This window comes from Centroberyx gerrardi, chromosome 15 (genome assembly GCF_048128805.1).
Source record: "Centroberyx gerrardi isolate f3 chromosome 15, fCenGer3.hap1.cur.20231027, whole genome shotgun sequence".
Lineage (NCBI taxonomy): Eukaryota > Metazoa > Chordata > Actinopteri > Beryciformes > Berycidae > Centroberyx > Centroberyx gerrardi.
Genome location: NC_136011.1, coordinates 18388960 through 18409582, shown reverse-complemented (window position 1 = coordinate 18409582; position 20623 = coordinate 18388960). Strand labels below are relative to the sequence as shown.

At 45.6% G+C, this 20623-nt stretch overlaps 1 protein-coding gene across 4 annotated transcripts in view; it reads right to left on the bottom strand.

The window, feature by feature from the left end:
• The window catches only part of ctbp2a (C-terminal binding protein 2a), a 41041-nt gene that overhangs the window by 2740 nt on the left and 17678 nt on the right, over window positions 1–20623 (bottom strand). For 2 of the 4 annotated variants that reach the window (XM_078288815.1, XM_078288812.1), the window contains exons 2-8: window positions 9250–9404; window positions 5220–5364; window positions 4041–4247; window positions 3022–3236; window positions 2213–2343; window positions 1596–1723; window positions 1332–1455 (exon numbers count right to left, since the gene is read on the bottom strand). In XM_078288815.1, the coding sequence (XP_078144941.1) occupies window positions 1332–1455; window positions 1596–1723; window positions 2213–2343; window positions 3022–3236; window positions 4041–4247; window positions 5220–5364; window positions 9250–9404 (1105 nt within the window). Of the gene's footprint in view, window positions 1–938; window positions 1017–1331; window positions 1456–1595; window positions 1724–2212; window positions 2344–3021; window positions 3237–4040; window positions 4248–5219; window positions 5365–9249; window positions 9425–20623 lie in introns of all 4 variants that reach the window. The other 2 variants (XM_078288814.1, XM_078288813.1) reach the window with 2 other exon arrangements.

The window sequence follows — 20623 nt, the reverse complement described above, 5'->3', positions numbered from 1 at the left end:
AGTATGCAGGTTCACCCCATGTCCTCCTCCTCTACTTTCACTGAAAATGCTCTGGTCTTATTCATTTAAAATAAATAAAACCGCCCTGGCTTTTAAAAGGACAATTCCAGTGTTACAGAAGTTTTTTTTGGTCATTTCCTGCATTCACTTTTACTGTTTTACACCAATATAGACAGTTTTCCAGTACTTTTATCACATTATGAGATATTTGCTATTTTTCCCTCATCTTAGCTGTTTTTCAAAGTAAAAATTTTGAAACGGCGTCTAAATACTACTCTCAGTAAAGAAGAGGGGGGCAATTTTAAGCAGTAATTGTGTAAAATCAAGCTTTAATTTCTGTTTAATCTTACAGACTTTAATCATGGCACATGCATGTACAGTCACACTTAACATTAACGGGATGGAAAATGTAAAAAATGAGCAAAACCTCAAATCACGCTGCTATTGTCCTTTAATGTCTTTACCTATTACTTCTCTCTCTATATATAATCATTGTATGGATGCAGAGATATTTGTTATAAATATAGTCAGTGCACTCAGTGGCTTTGATCCTTGCACTCCTTACTGTTTGTTGCTTGCAGTGTTGGTGAACTAAGAACTGCAAGCTTATTCTAGTATTGCATTCTGGATAAATGTGTCAGCTAAATGCCTAATATTTAACTGAAAATGTGTAAATGCATTCATCAAAACATGAATTTCAAAAAGTTCTGTCTTGAAACAACGCACTACATCAGAGTGATGTTTTGTGTTTTATCCCGGTCTTTGTGTCTCAGGTTGGGGGTTTGGGATCCAATGGGAGGCTGGGTAGGTACAGTATAGGTGAGTTAGGATGTGAAGCAGAAACAGACTATAGTTTTCAGTGGTTTTTATTAACAATGTAGTTTGACAATTACATATTTGCCTTGGCCTGTGGGCCAGCGGTAGTAGCATTTATTTACCTGGTTGAGAATTAGGTATATAATTTGTCTTGCATTCCCCCCGTTGCTATGGCCTGTACCATAGTTTGGTTCACTCGGCTGTGTGAGAGAAGCAGTTCAGTCTGGTTGAGACAATATAGAGACTGAGAAATGAATAGCTGAAACTAACAGGGGATAAAATTCATTCGGGCCATGTTCTATGAAGGCTTTGTAATATGCCATAAAGACACTAGAACCCACCCGAATATTTAGGAAAAAGACAGAATTGTGACAAACATTCACATGAGCATGTAGACTACCTCCTCCCCACATGTTAAACCTCATCTATTGTAGACAGTGAACAGCAGGGAGAGATACAGGCGAACCCTGCGCTATGCCAGTAGCCTGCCGGGTTCTCGTAAATCCACCTCCTACCTGTAGGCGGCGCCGTTGAGCTCGGGGTGCACTTGCGGCTGCTGCTGCTCCATCATGCCCCAGGGTGCCGTGGTGACGAAGAACTCTTTGTTGACGCAGTTTCGTAGACTGTCGGGGATACGGCCTGCGTCGGGCGAGAGGAAGCAGCGAGGTGAGTAATCGTCCGCATATGTCCGCGTGGATTCATGTGTGAATATGAATCAGTATTGTGTGTGTGTGTGTGTGTGTGTGCGTGCGTGTGTGTGTTGAAACATGTCTGCGTACCAGTGATGGCTCGGCGTATTTCGGTGGCAGCTGCCTCTCTCATCTCCAGCGAGGCCTGTTCGCTGTACCAGGCGGTGTGGGGCGTACAGATCAGGTTGGGGGCGTCTTTCAGAGGACCCTGGGTAAAACTGTTCACCAGAGAACGAGAGAGAGAGAGGGAGAGAGACAGAGAGAGAGAGAGAGAGAGAGAGAGAGAATGAATAGACAATTGATTTTACTATTTTCCACATTTTAGAATAATAGTCAAGACATAAAAACTATGAAATAACACTAATGGAATTATGCAGTGACCAAAAAAGTGTTAAACAAATCAAAATGTTCTTATATTTTAGATTCTTTAAAGAAGCCGCCCTTTGCCTTGATGGAAAGGCAAAGGCTTTGGAAAGAAATTCATACACAGGCATCAACTTCACTGTTTATATTTGTCTAAGAAACAAATTTCAAGCATTTAAGCATAAGCCTTTAGATCAAAGTGGGATTTAGCCATCTATCTTCTTAAATTATTTACACGGATTAACACTGTCTTTGTTCAAGTTGTGATTCTTCTCGTGTATGCCAAAGTTAAACTGTATTAAATCATTGAATTAAACCACTGAATCAACTATGATCATATCCACCTGAAAGGCTCGGACTCGTGGACGTCCAAGGCGGCCCCCCGTATCCTGCCCTCTTTCAGGGCCTGGGCCAAGGCTTTCTCATCCACCAGGCCCCCCCGCGCCGAGTTGACCAGGAAAGCACCTTGACGCATCTACACACACACACACACACACACACAGACACAGAACACTTAATATAAGTTTTTGGCAGTAAGAGGCTTCATTTGCGACATATCATCCAACATAAGTGTGTCTTTGAGATATTCCACCCTGAAGTGCCGTCGTCAGCTGCATGTTCCACACAAAGAAATGGAGACATGGAGCAAAACTGCTTTTCAAAAGACGCAGCGAAGGGAGAACAAATTATTTTCAACGAAAGAAATAAAGAAAGAGAAGAGAACAAAATACTTTTCAAAGAAGTGGGGGATTTAGATGACAGTAATCCATTCATCTTCACAGAAGCTGTTATTATTCAGGGCATAGAAGAAACTAGTAAAAAATTGACAAAGCAGATGCAGACACATGCGCTCTACTTGATTTTCTTTCAAAAGCAGATAGCACAATTCTTTTTGAACTAGACAGGCCCTGAGCACGTTTCGACAGCTGCTCATGATTCAAAGACTTGAAACATCGATGTCGGAGTGCAACAGAGCCTGCAGTTCATTAAGTGCACTGTAGGTGGCAGTAGCGATCAACAGAAGACTAGGAGGCTGTGCACACAAATTTGCAAAACTCACTCACTTGTGCCTGAGTGTGAAAGTGTGTGTGTGCATGTGTGTGTGTGTGTGCGTGAGTGTGCATATGTTTACATGAATGCCCGGGTCCCCTACCTGTTTGATGGTGAAGTCGTTGATGAGGTGGTGGTTGTGTTCGTTCAGGTTGCAGTGCAGGGAAACGCAGTCGCTCTGGTACAGCAGGTCCTGCAGGGTGTAGACGCGCTGGACGCCCAGCGAGCGCTCCAGGCCGTCCTGCAGGTAGGGGTCGTAGAAGATCACGTTGAAGCCAAACACCTTGGCCCGCACCGCCACCGCCTGGCCCGAGCGACCTGGGGGAGACACAGGGAGGAACAACAGCAGGGATCAGGAGACGTTTTGAGTAGTTTTCCTTCACCAAACCTTTGTACTATTCAATCCTCAGCTGATGCATCCATCCCTGTTGAGGTGTCCTTGATCGACTGAAGTGTGTAGTAAACTCTGATGATCTGAAACGCAGCTTACATTAAAGCATTGTTAGCATTCCTAAGCGGAATCAATGGGTGCTGCTAGCTCCAAACCACAGAGACGCCTTGCAAACATGAAGCTCCGCTGAATAATCTTTCACCCCACATTGTGAAAAGGGCCAGGTGAGGAAAAACGGAAATTTGAAATCCCTAAATCAAGGTGTCCCTTTAATTCAGACCATCTTGTGACAATACTTTTGCTACAAACCACTAGACAGATGAGATGAATAAATGTCACAAATCCATAAGGTCAGCTTAAGACAAGATGAGATCAGAAACTCAAATGGTGGCTGAAACAGACCCTGGTGGCTCAAGTTGCCCTGCACATGTATCACATACAAACTTCACTGTCACAAAAACTAATCTACTGCTGAAAGATGTCTGCCCACTCTCCTTGGAGTAAAAAAAAAAAGAAAAAAGAAAAAAACAATAACTGGGTCAACTTCGGTCATCAATTTTGAAGTTCTGCCTCCAGCACAAACACTCCCACATATGCTGACACTTGCTCCCAGGAGCCGCCTGAGCTCTTCCGAACACCACTTAACTGCCTCGTTGAAGTCTCAAATCTCTGAATGTGGCAGCGTTCCCCGCAGTAAAAAAAAAACCCCCGGGGAAAAAGCCGGAGCTCACCGAAGCCGATGAGGCCGAGCGTCTCCCCCCGGATCCTGGCGGCGCCCGACGCCACCTCGCGGATCTGCTCCACGCTCTGGACCCGCGTGCCCTCCCGGAGAGCCTGGTACAGCCAGGTGTTCCGCCGGTACAGGTTGAGGATGTGACAAAGCGTCGAGTCCGCTGTTTCTTCTACAGCCGCTGAGGGGATATTACACACGGCGATGCCTGGGACAGAGAGGGAGGGAGGAGAGATGGAGAAACAGTGAAGGTCAGATGAAGAGTTTTATTCCACAATGATTATATTCTCCATTCTCCAAGGAAGCTACTCTTATGAAATGACTACTTGATGGGATATTGATTTAGTTATTGGGTATAACTATTTGTTATAATTAGTGTAGCTTTTTGCAAGATGGATTCATCTGTATTTTTGTTAATATCACGTAATAATTGTTGGGAAATGTTGTTTCTTTAAAAAAATAATGCTATATTTTGAATCCAAATACTGTAACTATTTCAGATGACTCTAGTAAAGATGTATGCATTGTGTGAAGAATAGTACTGTGAAGGATAAGAGGATAATAACTGCTAATTATGCCCATGAAAAGTACATTTCTATAAAAATCCATGTCAGCGCACTGAAATTTATTAACGCAAACGACAATAATGAGGATATCACACTCAATTCTGCACTCATAGCAAACATATGCCGAAGGGGCCAAATGGGACTCTGAGAGGGAGACTTTCATATCAGTTCCAGCATCTGCTCTGCATATGTAATCGCTCGCAATACATATGTTGTTTATGTAATAATTCCCGTTACATGTGTTATTTATGTACAGTCAATATAGCAAGCAGAGTTTGGTCTGGCCTCCCTCCAAAGCTCTACTCTGTCCACTGCGACTATCTTTATCTGTAATGCATGATTTCTGTTTTTTGTTAGTGTTTTTTTGTTGTTTTCTTTTCTCATGTGATAGAGAAGTGCTTCTTTGGCTGAGAGACAGTAGGCAAAGACTCAGGTGAAACGGGACTGCTATAACATCTAGACTTCACTCAAAGAATGAAAGACATAAGGGCAAATGCGACCTCTTCCCTGCCCATCATCCTCAGCATTTCTATCTCTTTCTGGACGACCTCGCTTTCTACACGTCTGTCTTCCTCTCTTTTTTTCTGCGCCCGTCTCCCGTCTCTCCGTCTCACCCAGTTCTCCGGCGGCCTTGATGTCGATGTTGTCGTAGCCGCTGCCGATGCGGATGATGATGCGGAGGGCTTTGAACTTCTCCAGGTCCTCTCTGGTCAGGGTGATGGTGTGGTACATCATGGCCCCGACTGCCTCATTCAGCACCTGGGGGGGGGGGGGGGGGGGAGGAGGGGGGCGGACACCTTCAGCATCATCATCACCGTCACATGATGTCAGTATTTCCTCCACATTCATTTAGCAGTGGATGCTGGAAAATTGCCCACGTCTAGAAAAATGTAAATGGAATAAATTTTCATCATCTGGCCTTATTGCGCAGTCCCTCGTATTGTTTATGACTATAATTAGGATTCATATTATGATTACACATCATCATATTTAGATGAATCTTCCATAACGTTATGTACGGGCAACTTTTAATGCACCTGTTGTGGTCAATATGGATGAGACTGTATAATATGCATCTTCTCTTTTCCCCATGTTGCCCGACCTAAGGTTATGTGTGCTATTCTTCATCTAAATGCAAATGGATTGTTTATGTGCCCTAAAATATGAGTGGTTGTGTGTGTGTGTTTATAATGAATGCTCGCCAAAGCTGGTTTTTGTCACAATCCATTCATTCTGACTATATGCAAACAAGGTTAGAGAGGATTCAGGCAGGACCATAAAGTAGAGTGACAGCTGCTCAGATACCCAGAAAGCATAGCAAGTAGCCCCTGGAAGCCGCTGTGGGTAAATAACAGGTTTAAATTCACATCCCGCTAACTGCATTAACCTAACCAAGCCGGATTAGCATAGCCGTGAATTTCCATATAACATTTTTATTGGAGCGGGCTGGAGTCGGCGCTGGGTGCTAAATTCAAGGTTAAAGCTCTCCTCATGCATTCGTCTCATTACTTGGGCTGAGCGCTAACCTAGCCAATAGCAGGCTTGGCTGGACACAGTGCTGCCCACGGAAAATGACATGGCAACGTAGGGGATTGTTCAGAAACGGGGATATTTGCTGACCAATATGTCGGTTTACATCAAGCGGAAAAAGTGAGCGAGTGCTTTGTTTCTGTCGCGCTAATAAAAAATGAGCTTGTGTGCCGTGATGCAAAACCCTGACACTTTCTTTGTCTTCTCATTTGTTTTGTACAAGGATATTACCAGCAGCGGGGAATCATAAATATCCAAAGCACACAAAGGCGTTAACAAAGGCCGCTCACAAATTCTGCACTACTGCAGTGGCGCTGGGGGGGGTCAGATAAGCTTTAAAATGATGCTCAAATGGTGAAACAAAGACTAACAAACTAAATTTTCTCATCAGTTTCATTAAAACACAACAAGGTTTTTCACACTGCCGTCGTGATTTAAGTGTGTTAGAGCTTTGTTCAGCTTCTCTTTGCATTTCCCGGCCTCTCATTACAGGATCAGAAAACTGGAATGGGATGTTCTATACTGATACTGGATCTATATGGATATACTGGATATATATACACAGATACTGACCCTCCTGACTTCTGTGTATGCTCACTTCCAGATAATGCATGCAAAAAGACAGCAGAATGTCCTTTTGTTTACTTGCTCTGTGTGAGTTTGTATATGCACATGTGTGTGTGTGTACAGTACTTAACTGAAACTTCCAATGCGGTTGTATGTGTATGTGTGTGTGTGTGTGTGTGTGTGTGTGTGCACTGTGCAGTGCCCCCTCTGTACCCTCTGCTGTGCAGTTATAGTTGTGGGAACGCTGCCAACATCCATACTCCCAGATGGCTCCTGTGTGTGTAATGTATTCAGTAGGAGAACATCTTATTGGACAGAGACGGCTTGGTGTGTGTGTGTGTGTGAGGCGGGGAGCAGGGGGGCAAAGTCATGTTTCAAGCAAGACTGGAGCGATATATAGAAATAAAATATTTCTTTTGCATTTTTTCTCATTTGCCCTCTAGCTTCAGTCAACCTCCTTTTAACCTGACTGTTCCCTCTTTAATTGATGAGGTTTATTCCAGAATGACGCAACCGCCATGTGAAAAAAAGTAAAACTCACTATACTGTTTATTATTACATTAACAATATAGCCTAATGTAAACTTCTATTATCTGACATTTTATCTGATGCACTTGGTGTGACTATGGTTTTATGTTTTATCTTCGCTTTGCTTTTATCACCTTTTGTTTTGATTTGTTTGTGTGAATCACTTTGTAACATTTGTTATATTTATTATATTTTGATACAATTGTTATTTTGGCAGAATCCTGCAAAAAATAGTGACATTTTAGGGGATATTAGTGTCTGTATTTTCAAAATATTGAGCAAAGAACACAAGCTAACATCTTTCTCAAAATGGATATAGCCTGAAGCGTTTTGGAATCAAACGCTTCCTATTCTCTCTTCGGCTGTAAAGACACAAATCCAAACCCTCCAGCTTGTGCATGATCTTGTATTGTAAAATTGCTACGGACTAGCGTCAGTGTATAGGCAGTAAACTAAAAAGGATGTTTCACGGCACTCTGGCTCAGTACAATTACACTGCATTTCCATTACCGGCCCCCTCCTCTTTATTTAACAAAGCAGCACTTCAGCACCCAGCGGAATTAGAGCCAGTGATGAAACCATACATGAACTGGGAGAGCGGGACAAGCCAATGGGCTGCAATATTATTAACACCTAACAGAGGAGACGCAGGAGGAGGGAGAGGAGGAGGAGGAGGAGGAGGAGGGGAGAGAGATGATGTTTCTCTTTCTCTGAGCTGAAGACAGACTATCAAGAATCCTCTCTGTCAAAGTCCTGCTACCTCAAACTGTGTGCATGATGATGTGTGAGATATCACAGTTTTCAAAATTGCCAATTTGTCCTCACAGCAACATTATAGAGCACGACCAAATGTGATCCGACACACTTTGGAACCTCTTCACAGATGTGTTTGTGAAGTTTGATTGCTCTTGCATATCTTAAATGTTTAGCTTTGTCCATTTTTGTTGTTCCATTTGCCAAATGGAACAGCCATAATGTAGGCAGTGGAAATATGCTGCATGTAAAATTTGCAGGAGTAAAAAAAAAAAATGTTGTTGTAAGGACGGCCTGATGGTGGCGTTATGGAGCACAAGCAGAACCATATGTGGTCTGACATACTTTGGAGCCCATCCCAAACATTTATGTGAAGTTTGGTTGCTTTAAGCGTATAAAAATGATGCTTCACTTCCTGTTTGCACATATTTGCCGTCAACTTGGTTTGTGTGTCACAGTCAAACACTTTGGAATTGCAAAAGTGTGTAATAGCTGTAATCTGGGTAGTCCATATATGCTGTGTGCAACATTTCAAGGAGATTGGGTGCACTTTGTGGGAAAAATAGGCTTTGCATTCAAAATGGCGGTAAACTATCAAGGCAGAAATGAATCAGTATGTGCAGTGAATTCATGAGTGAAGGAATCTGAGGGAAAAAAATGATTCTATGCCATATGGTTCTGTCCAATATGTAAAGTTGTTTGTTATTGTGCCACCATTTGGCCAATCGATTTTTTTAAATGTTATTTTGTGTATTTATTTACACAGTAGTGTGGGGGAGATCTGAAACCTATCCACCAAATTCAGTGTCTCTTGGACTGACAGTCTCTGAGCTCCAGATTGTTTTAAGCTACAAAACATAAAACTGACAGCAAAGAAATGAAAGCCAAGTAAGAAATATAAAAGAGATATCAAAGCAAGACAAGAAACAAAAATCGAAACTGAAAAAAGGGAAGTCAAAAGCAGTAAATAAAAGCCTAGTACATAAACGCAAACACAGTTTAAAGTCTAGGAGCCTTAATGGTAAAGACCCATCACTTCTTATTTTACTGGACTGCAGCCCTCGTACCTCAGGCCGCAACCCAGCTCATACGGGGTTAAATAGCTTGGCGCCAATTCTGAAACGAACAGGTAAACCACTGTAAAGACACTAAAACGGAGGTGAGGAGATTTCGCCTTTCTCCTCCAGTAAGAATCCTGTAGGTGCTGCGTTTGATTCGAGCTGCAGAGGACAGAGGGAGCTTTGAAAAGCCCAGCGCTGTCCGTACCTTCTCGTGGATCTCCTGTGTGGACTGGGCATCGCAGAAAGCCACGGTGGCCAGGTCTTTGAGGATGGGCATCTCCACGGTGCAGTCGCGCCCGTCCAGCAGCGCCACCAGGGGGCGCGGGTGCATGGGCCCATTCATAATCTGGGGCCGGATACCTGCAGAGAGAGATGAGAGGGAGTTAATTATTTATGTGTGGCACACACAGTCAAGTGAGCAGCAGAAGTAGCAGTAATATGGAGGTAGGAAATGCAGGACACAGCGGGCAGTGTTTTACGGGATTGTGTGTTTTGCCGTGCACACACACACACACACACACACACACATACACATATACATCTCAATAGAATCAATACTCTGAAATGGATTGACCTGCTTTCTACTTTTCAACCACTATCATCATCTCCCTCACCTGGCAACACTGGTCGACATCACACACACACACACACACCGTTGGTGATATGACTAGGCCTCTCTCTTGCTGTTATCCACACTGTTACCAGGCAACAGGTCCTTTCACCCCATGAGGTCATTGCCTCCATTATCCTATCACCATACAGGAGCCGGCAGGCCTACAATGTGTGTGTGTGTGTGTGTGTGTGTGTGTGTCTGCATGTGTGTTCGTGCACCTTCGGTATGTTTTACAGCCTTTACACACTGCAGTTCCTTAGCAAAACCCACCTAGTTCCGACACCAAAGAAAATCAGCAGCAGCTCTTTAATAATTAAATGAAGCTGAAAGTTCTCCAGGTCTCTTCTCACAGCTTTCTGTCTTTGTCTTTGCTGCTGTCTTATCTGCCTCAGACTGGGTTACAGTATGGTTTCCCTTTAGCAACACTACTACTACTACTACTATTACTACTACTACTACTACTACTAATAATAATAATCCATTTTATTTATATAGCACACTTTAAAATACAGCGAAATCTCAAGGTACAACAGTAACAATGACTAGTGGAAACTAGAAACGTGTGTGTACTGATTCAATTGGAGCATCTTCTTCGACCGACAGAACGACTGATTGGCTGACTGATTGATTCCATCAGTTCAGTTGATCAACGGACTCATTCCCCAACATCGGCGTGATGTGCTCATCAGGTAAGAGACAAAAGAGAAATGATTAGAAAAGACTACTATAATGTTGAGAAAAACTAGTCAGTGTGGACCCAAATTCCACTAAAAAAAGAGAAAAAAAGAGGGAAAGGAAAAGAAAAAAGGAGGAGGGGGGGGGGGGGGGGGTTCTACACACCACCACTCCCTGGCTCCCTGCTGCCTGTTGTCATGGTGATTAGAGGATTTGGGCAGGATTATGAAATATTTTATTTAGTGGCATCTGTGCTGCTGGAGAGGACATCCAAGCCCTCTCTCTCCATCTCTCTCTCTCTCCATCTTTCTCTCTCTCTTCATCTCTCTTTCCATCTCTCTCTCTCTCTCTCTCTCTCTCTCCATCTCTCTTTCCATCTCTCTCTCCATCTCTCGTCCCTCCTCCAATTTCAGGGAGTAAAGACAACGTTGTAAACTATACGTCCACAACACACTTATAGAACTTCAAATGGCACTGTAGGATCTATATGATAAGAAAAATAAGACGTGCACGTTAAATGTCTTCCCCAATTCAACATTCAAAGGACTATCAAATGCAAATTCCACAACAGCAGGTTCATTTTTCTGTGCTGCACAATTAATCGAAAAAAGCAATACTGATTACTGCAACATCCAAATTGCAAGAGGGAAATGTATTTTAGATGGCCCCCCTATAATGATATTTTCTGGTGCTGACCTACAATTTAAATTCCATGTTTGATAAATCTTTCATTATATGCAAAACCAAGTAAATCTTAGCATGACATTAGCATCTCATTTTTGCAGAAAAGAAGAAGTGCAGAAAAACAAAATTATGTATAAAGAACCATGTCCGCAATTGCAGTATTTAGCATAACAGCCGCAAGATGTGTTTTTGGTCAATATCATGTAGGTCTATATGGAAATGACACCAGTCTTTGCATATACTCAAAATAAAATGACATTATATGGCACTATTAGTACCTACAGTGTACCATTATCACAATTTTCTATTTGTTCTTTTTCCTCCTAAAAACACATTTTAGTTGAGACTATGGATGACACAAACCACATCTGTACCTTTTAGAAGTAACATACACACACACACACACACACACACACACACACACACACACACACACACACAGAGAGGGAACTACAGACCACCCATGCCGGCCCTAACGCCATCCGAAAAAAACTGGAAAAAAAAAACGGAACTAGGGGATGATTAGAAAAGAGTATTATAATATCAAGCACAACTAGTGTGTCTACAATACCATCACTATGACAAACTGACAGGCACACTGTATTTTTTCAGCCTTAATCCATTCCTCCTGTCATCTGATAACATGGTGGGGGTGTGTGTGTGTGTGTGTGTGTGTGTGTGGGGGTGGGGGGGTGGGGGGGGGGGGGTGGGGGTCTCTTTCTCACTCTGTCTGTCAAACCATGCAGGGAGACAAACCACAGCCTGATATCTCAGTGGAAACAAACAGGAATTGAGGTGGAAAAGTGTGTCGTACAAAAGTCTCGACAAGCAGAGGTGACATATCGGTGTCGGGTTAACCAGTCAGGGAATTACAGATGAAGAAATGTGAAACTCAGAGGAGGGGAGCGGTGCGAAACAGGATGAAGAAAGGGGAAGGGAGGAGAGGGTGAGGAGGAGGAGGAGGAGGAGGAGGAGGAGGAGGATGATGGCTGGGAAAAACAAGAGAAAGACGAGGAAAAAGTGAGACAGAAGAAAGCGGAGGTGTTCCGCGGCTCAGCGAGCTGAAACGCATTTGTATCATCATTTTCACCCCGGTTTTAACGTCTCAAGTCGGATGCCTAGTAGGTGTTGAATTGATTGTAAGGTTTTCACTTTTGAAAGCACGGATGGGTCTGGCGCTGAACTATATCACAGACCTTTAATCCTACAAACAGCCTCAGATTCCTATTGGCTGAACCAAAGCGTGAAAACGAGAGGTGATCAAGGCTCCTAGATTTTTGGAACATTGAGGAGATTAAACTGGCAGAATCAGTATCATCTTTTAAATCACCTCTTAAAACTCACTTTTACAGACTTGCTTTTATGTAATGGTGTTCCATTAGTTGTTCCTGACCTCCCTTTTTTATGTGTTGATTTTACGTTCTTGCTCTGCTTTTATGTTTCTTGTTTTGCTTACATTGCTCTTTACTTTTTAGTGCTGATTTTATCTTTTGGGGGGTTTTATTACAACTCTGTGAAGCGCGTTGTAGCTGTGTTTTGTGAAGTGCTGTAGAAGTAAAGATTATTATAATTAGTAGTAGTGGTATTAGTATTAAGTATTAGTAGTACTTCCCTCATTCTCTCCTTCCCATCGATCCTGTCACTCTTTTAGATATTTAATAAAAGTATAAATGCCACACTGAAAGAGAAGAATGATGAGTAGAGGAGATAGGTGGAGGAGAAGAGACGGAGAAGATGAAAGCATGCATTCTTCACATTGGAGGGACTACTGTGTGTGTGTGTGTGTGTGTGTGTGTTCTGGGGAGCAGGGGGCCGTACGCCAAACACACCTGTGGCTCCACAGCGCTCCCTCCCGCCCTCTCCTCCTCACACTCCTGCCGAGTTCATTATCACAGCACAGACTGGCCGAGAAAGAATATACTTTCAAGTCTATCAGTCACACACACGGGAACATACTGTCACTCAAACACACGCAGGCACTCACAGAGAGAGAAAATGAGAGAACGACACAGAGAGACACACACACACAGAAGCACATACACAGACAAACAAGGCGCAGTTGGCGGAAAAAAGCGGCGTCACTTGTAGGAACTAGGTCAAAATACTGTTGATTAATTATTTCCTGGTGGCTAATAGCCTTTCTCCAGCCTAATAAGGCAGAACGTGGCACTGCGCTAAATACATGATGAATCAGCGGCTAATTAACTCCTAACGAGGCCCTTAATGAGGGTCTTAATGACTCCGGTACCTGGCCACTGAATTTGAGGAGCTCATTGGTTTTCGACATCAAGCGCCGCATCTTCCCTAAGTCGCTCGGCCAAGCAAAATAAGCCATCTGCAAACACAAAATGACAGTATGTTTACCTACATGAGCTAATGTATTTATGTAGCCCCAATGTGATGCGCTGTATGTATACACAATCTCGTGAAAGGTCCAGAAAAACACTAATGCTGGGCGGACCATATATTCACAAAGCAACCAAACAGCTGTGATGCTCTCGCTCTTGCTCTCTTTTTTAATATATCTCTCACACACACACACACACACACATACACACAGAAACATGTTGTGTTGGAGCAGACCCAGCCCAGTTGGCCAGCTGTTCTTGTTGACTGTTGACTCGGTTATGCCCCTAACCCCCCTCCACCCACCCACCCACCCTCCCCACCCCTCGAGGGGATCCTCCATCACGGCGGAGCTGATGAGGTTTTTGGGTGGCTCTCCCTCGCCGCTCTCCCTCGCCGCCCCCCCCCCCCCCCCCCACTGCCACCCATTACACCACAGCTGGTCTCATGGCCGCGCTTCTAGGCTTCCTGTCCAGCAGCTACTAGGGCATGAGAAAACTGATTTCGCCTCCTGGAGGATCCGTGTCACAGCTGGTCCCAGGACCGCCTCACACTCTGGATCTGCCACTCTGTCCGCCTGTGTCTCTCCGTCCCTTTACCTCTTTGTCTCTCTATTTCTTCCTGCCCATCCGCTTCGATTTCTCCACTTAATTTGTGTCTCGTCGATCTCGCTCTGTCTATGTCGGTCTCTCTCTCTCTCTCTCTCTCTCTCTCTCTCCTCTTCCCTCCCTCCCTCTCTCCCAGGCTGGGTCGGCACCACTACGGCTAGTTTGGCAGCCAGTCCACAGCCCCACCCAGCCAGACCCAGAACCTGGGCCATAGGAAATGAAAGCAGAGGCAGAACTCGCCCTCTCCAAACACAAGACTCCCTCTCCACACCAGACAAAAACACTGCATTCACTCTTAGGAGGGGCGGGGGGTGGGGGGGGGGGGGGGTTGACGAAAACGGACAAATGTACCACATAGCTGTTTTTGCTGCTACATACACTTCTGTGAGCAGCAGAAACAACAGCGCTAAAGATGGTTTACATTAGGCAGTAGGATATTTTGGCTGATAGTCTCTCCGATGGAAACGCAAATGGCTCGTGCCAATTTCCTGTTATTGTACCCAAAGTATTTATCATAGCACAACAGCCAGCATTGTCCGCATGCCAGTAAGTAATAAAGAAACAAAGCCAGCAGCTTGGCAAACCGGTACATGCGAACCCCGCTGAGCGCGATGGCTCCGGAGCAGCGGACAGGTCTTGTGCGGCGCAGGTCCGCAGAGGTCATGTGCGGTGTCGTCCCTCGAGACGAGCTGAAGGGACTGAGGCCGATACGCCGAGCTTTAGCCAACGCTAATCACAATCTGGACGATTCTCCGCCGAGTATGAAAACTTTTGGCAGGGCTGGCAAGAGCGTTCTCAACCACAAATGGATTACAGATGTTCCACAACTAAAAAGCTTTTTTGGATTCTGACAAAATAAATGGAAGTGATCTTTTTAAATGTAAAAAAAAAAACAAAAAAAAAAAACAGCACTCCTAGAAAAGTGTCTCTCCTCAGCGAATACGATGTGGTGTCTAATTCTCTCGTTTGGACGGGCTGATCTGAAAAAGCTCGGCTGCCAGACCGTGTGAGTCAGAGTTTTCAGAGGGGAGAGGGATCGTTTCCTAAATAGAGCGCAAACAATCAACGAAACAAAATAAAAAAAACCCCGCTCAAACCCGGGTTTCTCCCCTCGGGTTTGGAAAGCGATCTTTAAATTTGTCTTTAATAATGTCACAGTACATCGGTTATCTTTATTTCTCCGTGAACCCAGGCTCTGTTTCCCTGCGATGTCTTCTAATGGATCGTGTGTGCTATGTTTTTGCGGTTTCATGGTTTTCCAACATGCCTCATTTGGACTACGAAGACGATTTCATTTGGAAGTTAATGTACTCCCCTCAGACTTTAGCTGTGGGTTGTTTGTGAGGCAGAAACAGACAGAAGCCTGGGCTTTGAAAGGGAAATGGCCCGCTTTGGGACTCCAGAGTTGTATTAACTTACCTACACTATTGTTATTTCCTGAATAATTACACTGTGTACTCTGCCGTCTCGAATCTCCATTAATAGCGTTCTGAAACAGTTTAGTATCCTCGCTAACAGAGGAGAGAGACACTTTGGAGACTCTCCTTTATCTCCTGATCTAATTTTCGACTCACTATACGTTATTAGCCGACTTCTTCTGGCGAACCCTCACCGCCCGCCGCCCCCCCTTCTTTTCACTCTCCCCTTGTCCTCTCTCTCTCTCTCTCTCTCCGTTTCCCATCTCCTCCTTCCCCTTTACTTGAGTGTGAGAGGTGATGAAACGCAGGCCAGCTACAGCCCCGAATTACTCAAGCTGGTGTGATACATGCCACGGTCGCTCCCACACAAGTCCCTCCGTCAGTGGAACAATAAAAGTGGGAAAACAAAAGGAAGTGAGGAGGATTTTCCATGGCACGGTGATGTCAGGGCCACCGCCGCGGTCGCTGGGTTCACAGCGAGCTTTCAGAGAAACTACTCCCGCTTCCCTGCAGCTGACACCGAGCCAAAACGGGCTCAACGGGCTTAGGACCAACAGCTGGTTCTGGTTACCTAGCAACTCCCAAGCTGGGGGCCACGGCGACGGGATAGGCCGAGAGCGAGGGGCAAACTCCTCTCATTGGCCGAGCCGACAACCCTGCGGGGGCTTTCTTTCTGGCAAGTGCGGGAGTGAGAAAGGAAAAGCTGGATTTGCACACACACACACATCACCATCATACAGTTCGTGATATCAAATCCTGCCGTGAAATGACAACTCGCAACAGCCCACCCAACCTGGCAACCCAGGCAGGAGTGAGATGTCTGCAGAACGACGTCCAACTCTAACGAGCGTGGTCAGTCAGTCGGCGAGGGGGTTTTCTCTCTGGAGGGCTCCAGGGAGAGGCCAAGGCACTGGAGCACAAACTGGCTTACTGCAGGCCAACACACAGTACACACACACACACACACCCATAGACGTTAAACATTAATGATCACAATGGATGTCACACATATTGCTGAAAAAAAACCCGTTCCAGCAAACCCACGCCTCTCAATGCCAGCGCTCTCTTCTACTGTCCTTCTACTGTACAGCTCTATTGTGAAGGATCACTCTTTGACAGCATGTCCACCGGCACACTATTGTGTACAACACAAAACAGCAAGGACTCCGAGAACATGAGCTACATTCCCCATCTTCTGTGTGTCTGTCTGTGTACATGTGAACAAGAGTCCAGTGTCTGTTTGTGTGTGTGTGTGTGTGTTCTTGAGCGTGTTCATGTCCTCTTGCATGTGTGTGTGTGTAGAGAGAGAGAGAGAGAGGGGAGGTGTAATCTCCTTTTGTTGGCAGACTTGCCTTTTCCAGGCCCCCACTGGACCCTATCAGCGCCCAGCTACCCCCCCCCCCCCCCCACCCCCCACCCCCCCCCCACCCCCCCCCCCACACCCCAAACCACCACCACCACCCCAGCCTCTCTCTTGTTCCACTCTGCGGACACACAAAGACCCTGCTTGTCCTCACTCTGCCTCCCTCCTCCAAACTTATCACCACCCCAACGTCCAGCCAAGAGGGGCGAGGAGGGGGCGGGGGGGGGGGGGGGGTGGCGGACTGAGATAGAGAAGAGGAGAGAGAGAAAAAAACAAGTTAAAGTGAAAGAGAGAGAGAGAGAGAGAGAAAGCAGAGGAAAACATGCTGCGACAAAAGAGGAGAAAGATCATGATGCGATGGTAAAAAGAGAAAGGAAGAGTAGCTCGGCAAGAATGGGACAGTGAGAGAAGAGGAAGACAGTGATATCATAGAGGTGCTGTCAGTGGAAAACACACAAGAGGCAGAGAGAGAGAGAGAGAGAGAGAGAGAGAGAGAGAGAGAGGGAGGGAAAGAGAGAGAGAAAGACAAGAGGTTCTTCTCTAAACGTTGTCCTTTGTGCTTCACCAGCGAGGCTCGCACTGCTCGAAACAATCGGTGGGCCGGAGACAAAAGCAGCTGTCACCGGAGATGAACAGTGGACAGTCACTTCAGCTTTAATTCACACTAGCACACAAGCTCACACACACACACACACACACACACGCACACACATGACTGGAAGCAGAAGGAAAGGAAGAATGTAAGCACTGTTATCTACACACAGGCAACAGAGAGAGAGAGAGAGAGACTGTAGACTCAAACCAAATCAACTAATAGCCATGTGATCCATATTTAAATACACAGATACACACCTTGACACTGATATCATTCACATACACACACACCAGCTTCCCGAACTTGGGCCGTTTCCCAATAGCAAACATGAACTTTGTGTGTATGCCCATTCTTCAGTGACCTCCGGCCCTCCATACAACAACAAGCCTAATCTTACCCCCATGTTGACTTGCAGAGGAAACACTGACACACTGAGGCGCAACACACACTCACAGGGGTGCTTGCCCTCATGCACACACACACATACACACACAAGGGTGCACACACACACTGTTTTCGTGACACACTTCATTGCAAAAACATAAGAGGCTCATTAGCCTTAAAGCCAAACCCCCCCCTTCTTCACCACACACACGCACGTGACACCCTTTATTATTACCCATGCTTAGTACGTGCATGCACATACACACAGACAGACACACACGCACACACACACACGCATACACACACAGACACAGAAGAGACAACACGAAACATGCTCCTTGCCTGGGAAATGCTGTCTCCACATTCTTCAGATTAGGAGCTGCACATGGCAGAGGCAAAGTGGTTGGAGAGACAAAAAAAAAAAAAAAAAAAGTGGGCGTTGGGGGGGAGAGGGGGGGGGGGGGATTCTCACACAGTATGCCCTGGGGTTATCCTCTCTTCTTCCTCCTCCTCCTCCTCCAGCCTCCCTCTCTCTCTCGCTCTCTCTCTCTTCCCTGTCTTCCTTCCTTCTCTCTCTCTCTCTTCTCTCACTGCTTGTTTCCAAATCTGTCCTCCTTCGTCACCTTACCCCCAGAAGCTCCATTTTTTTTTCTAAGACGTTGGCACCGGCGAAGGCAAAATGGAAGGTGGCAAAGGGGGTAAGGGACGAGGGTGGGGGGGGGGGGGATGGGGGGATGGGGAGGGGAGGGGGGGGAAGCGAGAGCTTTGATCGTCACCCTGAAGGGAAAGCGGCGCCTTCAACTCCCTTTAATCTCCAGAAGGGAAAAAAAAAAATCAAAATTGCCTCCCGATTTTGTCTTCAGCCGCCGATCGCTTCTCGCCGCTCGCCACTTCTCTGCGCTCTCTCTCCCTTCTCCTCTCTCTTCTCTCTCTCCTCCTCTTCTCTTCTCCAGCCGGATCACTTGTATATCTCTTCTCCTCAGCCTGCTCTTCTCTTCCCCGCTCTGCCTCTCGTCTCTCCCTTCACGCCGGGTTTGGGCTATTCATACAGACGTCAGGCTCACTCCGTCAGCCTTTGTTGCGAGTCAGAGAGAGAGAGAGAGAGAGAGAGAAGGGGGGCAGAAAAATGGAAAAGACGAATAGACAGAGAAAACAGAAAACGGGAGCCACAGCTACGCAGCAGAAAAGAGAGAGGCAAAAAAAAAGGAGAGGGGGGGGGGGAAGAGAAAAAAATCCCTTGACGAGCACCAGTCAAAAAGAGAGGTGCAGCGCTCCTGGCACACGTACGACTCCCTCTTCCATTCGCTCCGTCCTCTCTCTCTCTCTCAACATATTTTCCTTCGCTCTTTTTTTTTTTTTCCTCCTCCCTCCCTTCGTTTCACCCACCCCTCTCTCTCTCTCTCTCTCTCTCTCTCTCTCTCTCTCCCTCCCACCCTGGCTTTCTGTTTTATTATTTGTGATCTGGCCTTCACGGTCCTTTAAGAGCGCCAGCCCCTTTTCCCCTCTCACTCTCTCACTCACTCTCCTTCGTGATTTCCCTCTACAGTTTTCATCCCTCTCTCCCTCTGCGCTAACAACACCCTCTCGCCGTCGCCTCCTTTCCCTGTAACGCCAGTAGAAATATATTGATTTTCCCATTCAACGAGCCATTATGTACCTAATTTCTAGGGTTCAACGCAAGAATGTGGCTCAATATTGACATCAATACCTGCCAACGCTGCACAAAGGACCGACACTTCCATGCAAACACAAAGACACAGATAATGACTGACAAGGACAAACAGGCAAACATGCAGACATACACAGTGGAAACAAAAATATGCAATGAATGGCAAAATCTTTGGGCATGACACCATTTTCATGCAAAAAGCTTTGCTAGAAAAGCTTTTTTTTTGGGGGGGGGGGGATAGAAAAGCCTGCAGCCGCAAAAACAATTCCCAAACGTAATCTACAGACGAGCAGACACACAGACCTGCCGCTGAGCTCTGTGGGACAAGTCTGCTTCTCTCTCATCACACTTTTTGTGTTTGTGTGTTTGTGTGCGCTTGCAGAAACAAACACAGCACATTCCCCGCAAGTGAACTTACGGCGACACTCGGGAAAATCCTTCCAGGAGTCTAATTGAGCCTGAGGTCTGAACCCCGACAAAGGACTAACAGATTAGCGTGTTTACTACTACACAAGTCTGAGAGAGCAGCCTAACACCCAGCCACTTTAGCACCGGGGGCTTCCCTGACAGATGCTTTAACAGGATTTAGCGAGGCAGGTTAAGAAGTCTGTCTTGGCTTCCAGGTCATCCTGTAGCCACAACACAACACAGCACTATGAGGAAGGGGGAGGCAGCCTTGAAACTAGTCTGTATATCTACCATGCACTTTACAATTATTCATATTAAAAAGCATAAATTGGGCACAGATCTGCCCAAAAATGAGCGTGACAAACTCTGCTGATAAAATTGAGCGCCAATGTACTTGGCCAGGTTTATAAATACTAAGGGCTGCAATAGTAAGCCAACTGCAATTAAGAGTTTTTAATTATTGAGGCTGTAAGTATATATTTGCCATATCATTGCCCTCTGTTTCAGAAGTGTTTCTCTTTTTTTTTTTTTTACGTGTTTGAAGCTCAATAGGAGCGTAGAGCGTTTAAATGGCTTCATTGAGTAGGTTTGGTTACAGCATGTAACCAGAGCCACAAACCAGGCTGCTAGTAAAAAGCCTCATTCATGAAAGAGAGCGCAGCAGAGAGAAGGGCCTACTGTATAATTTGACCTCTAAAATCCACCATCCCATCTGCCTCCTGTGATCTACATGGCATGCTGTTGCCAATTGATTGAAGCACGAGCGAGGTTCTTCTGGGGGAGAAGGGTGAGATGAGAGGGAGGGAGGGAGAGAAA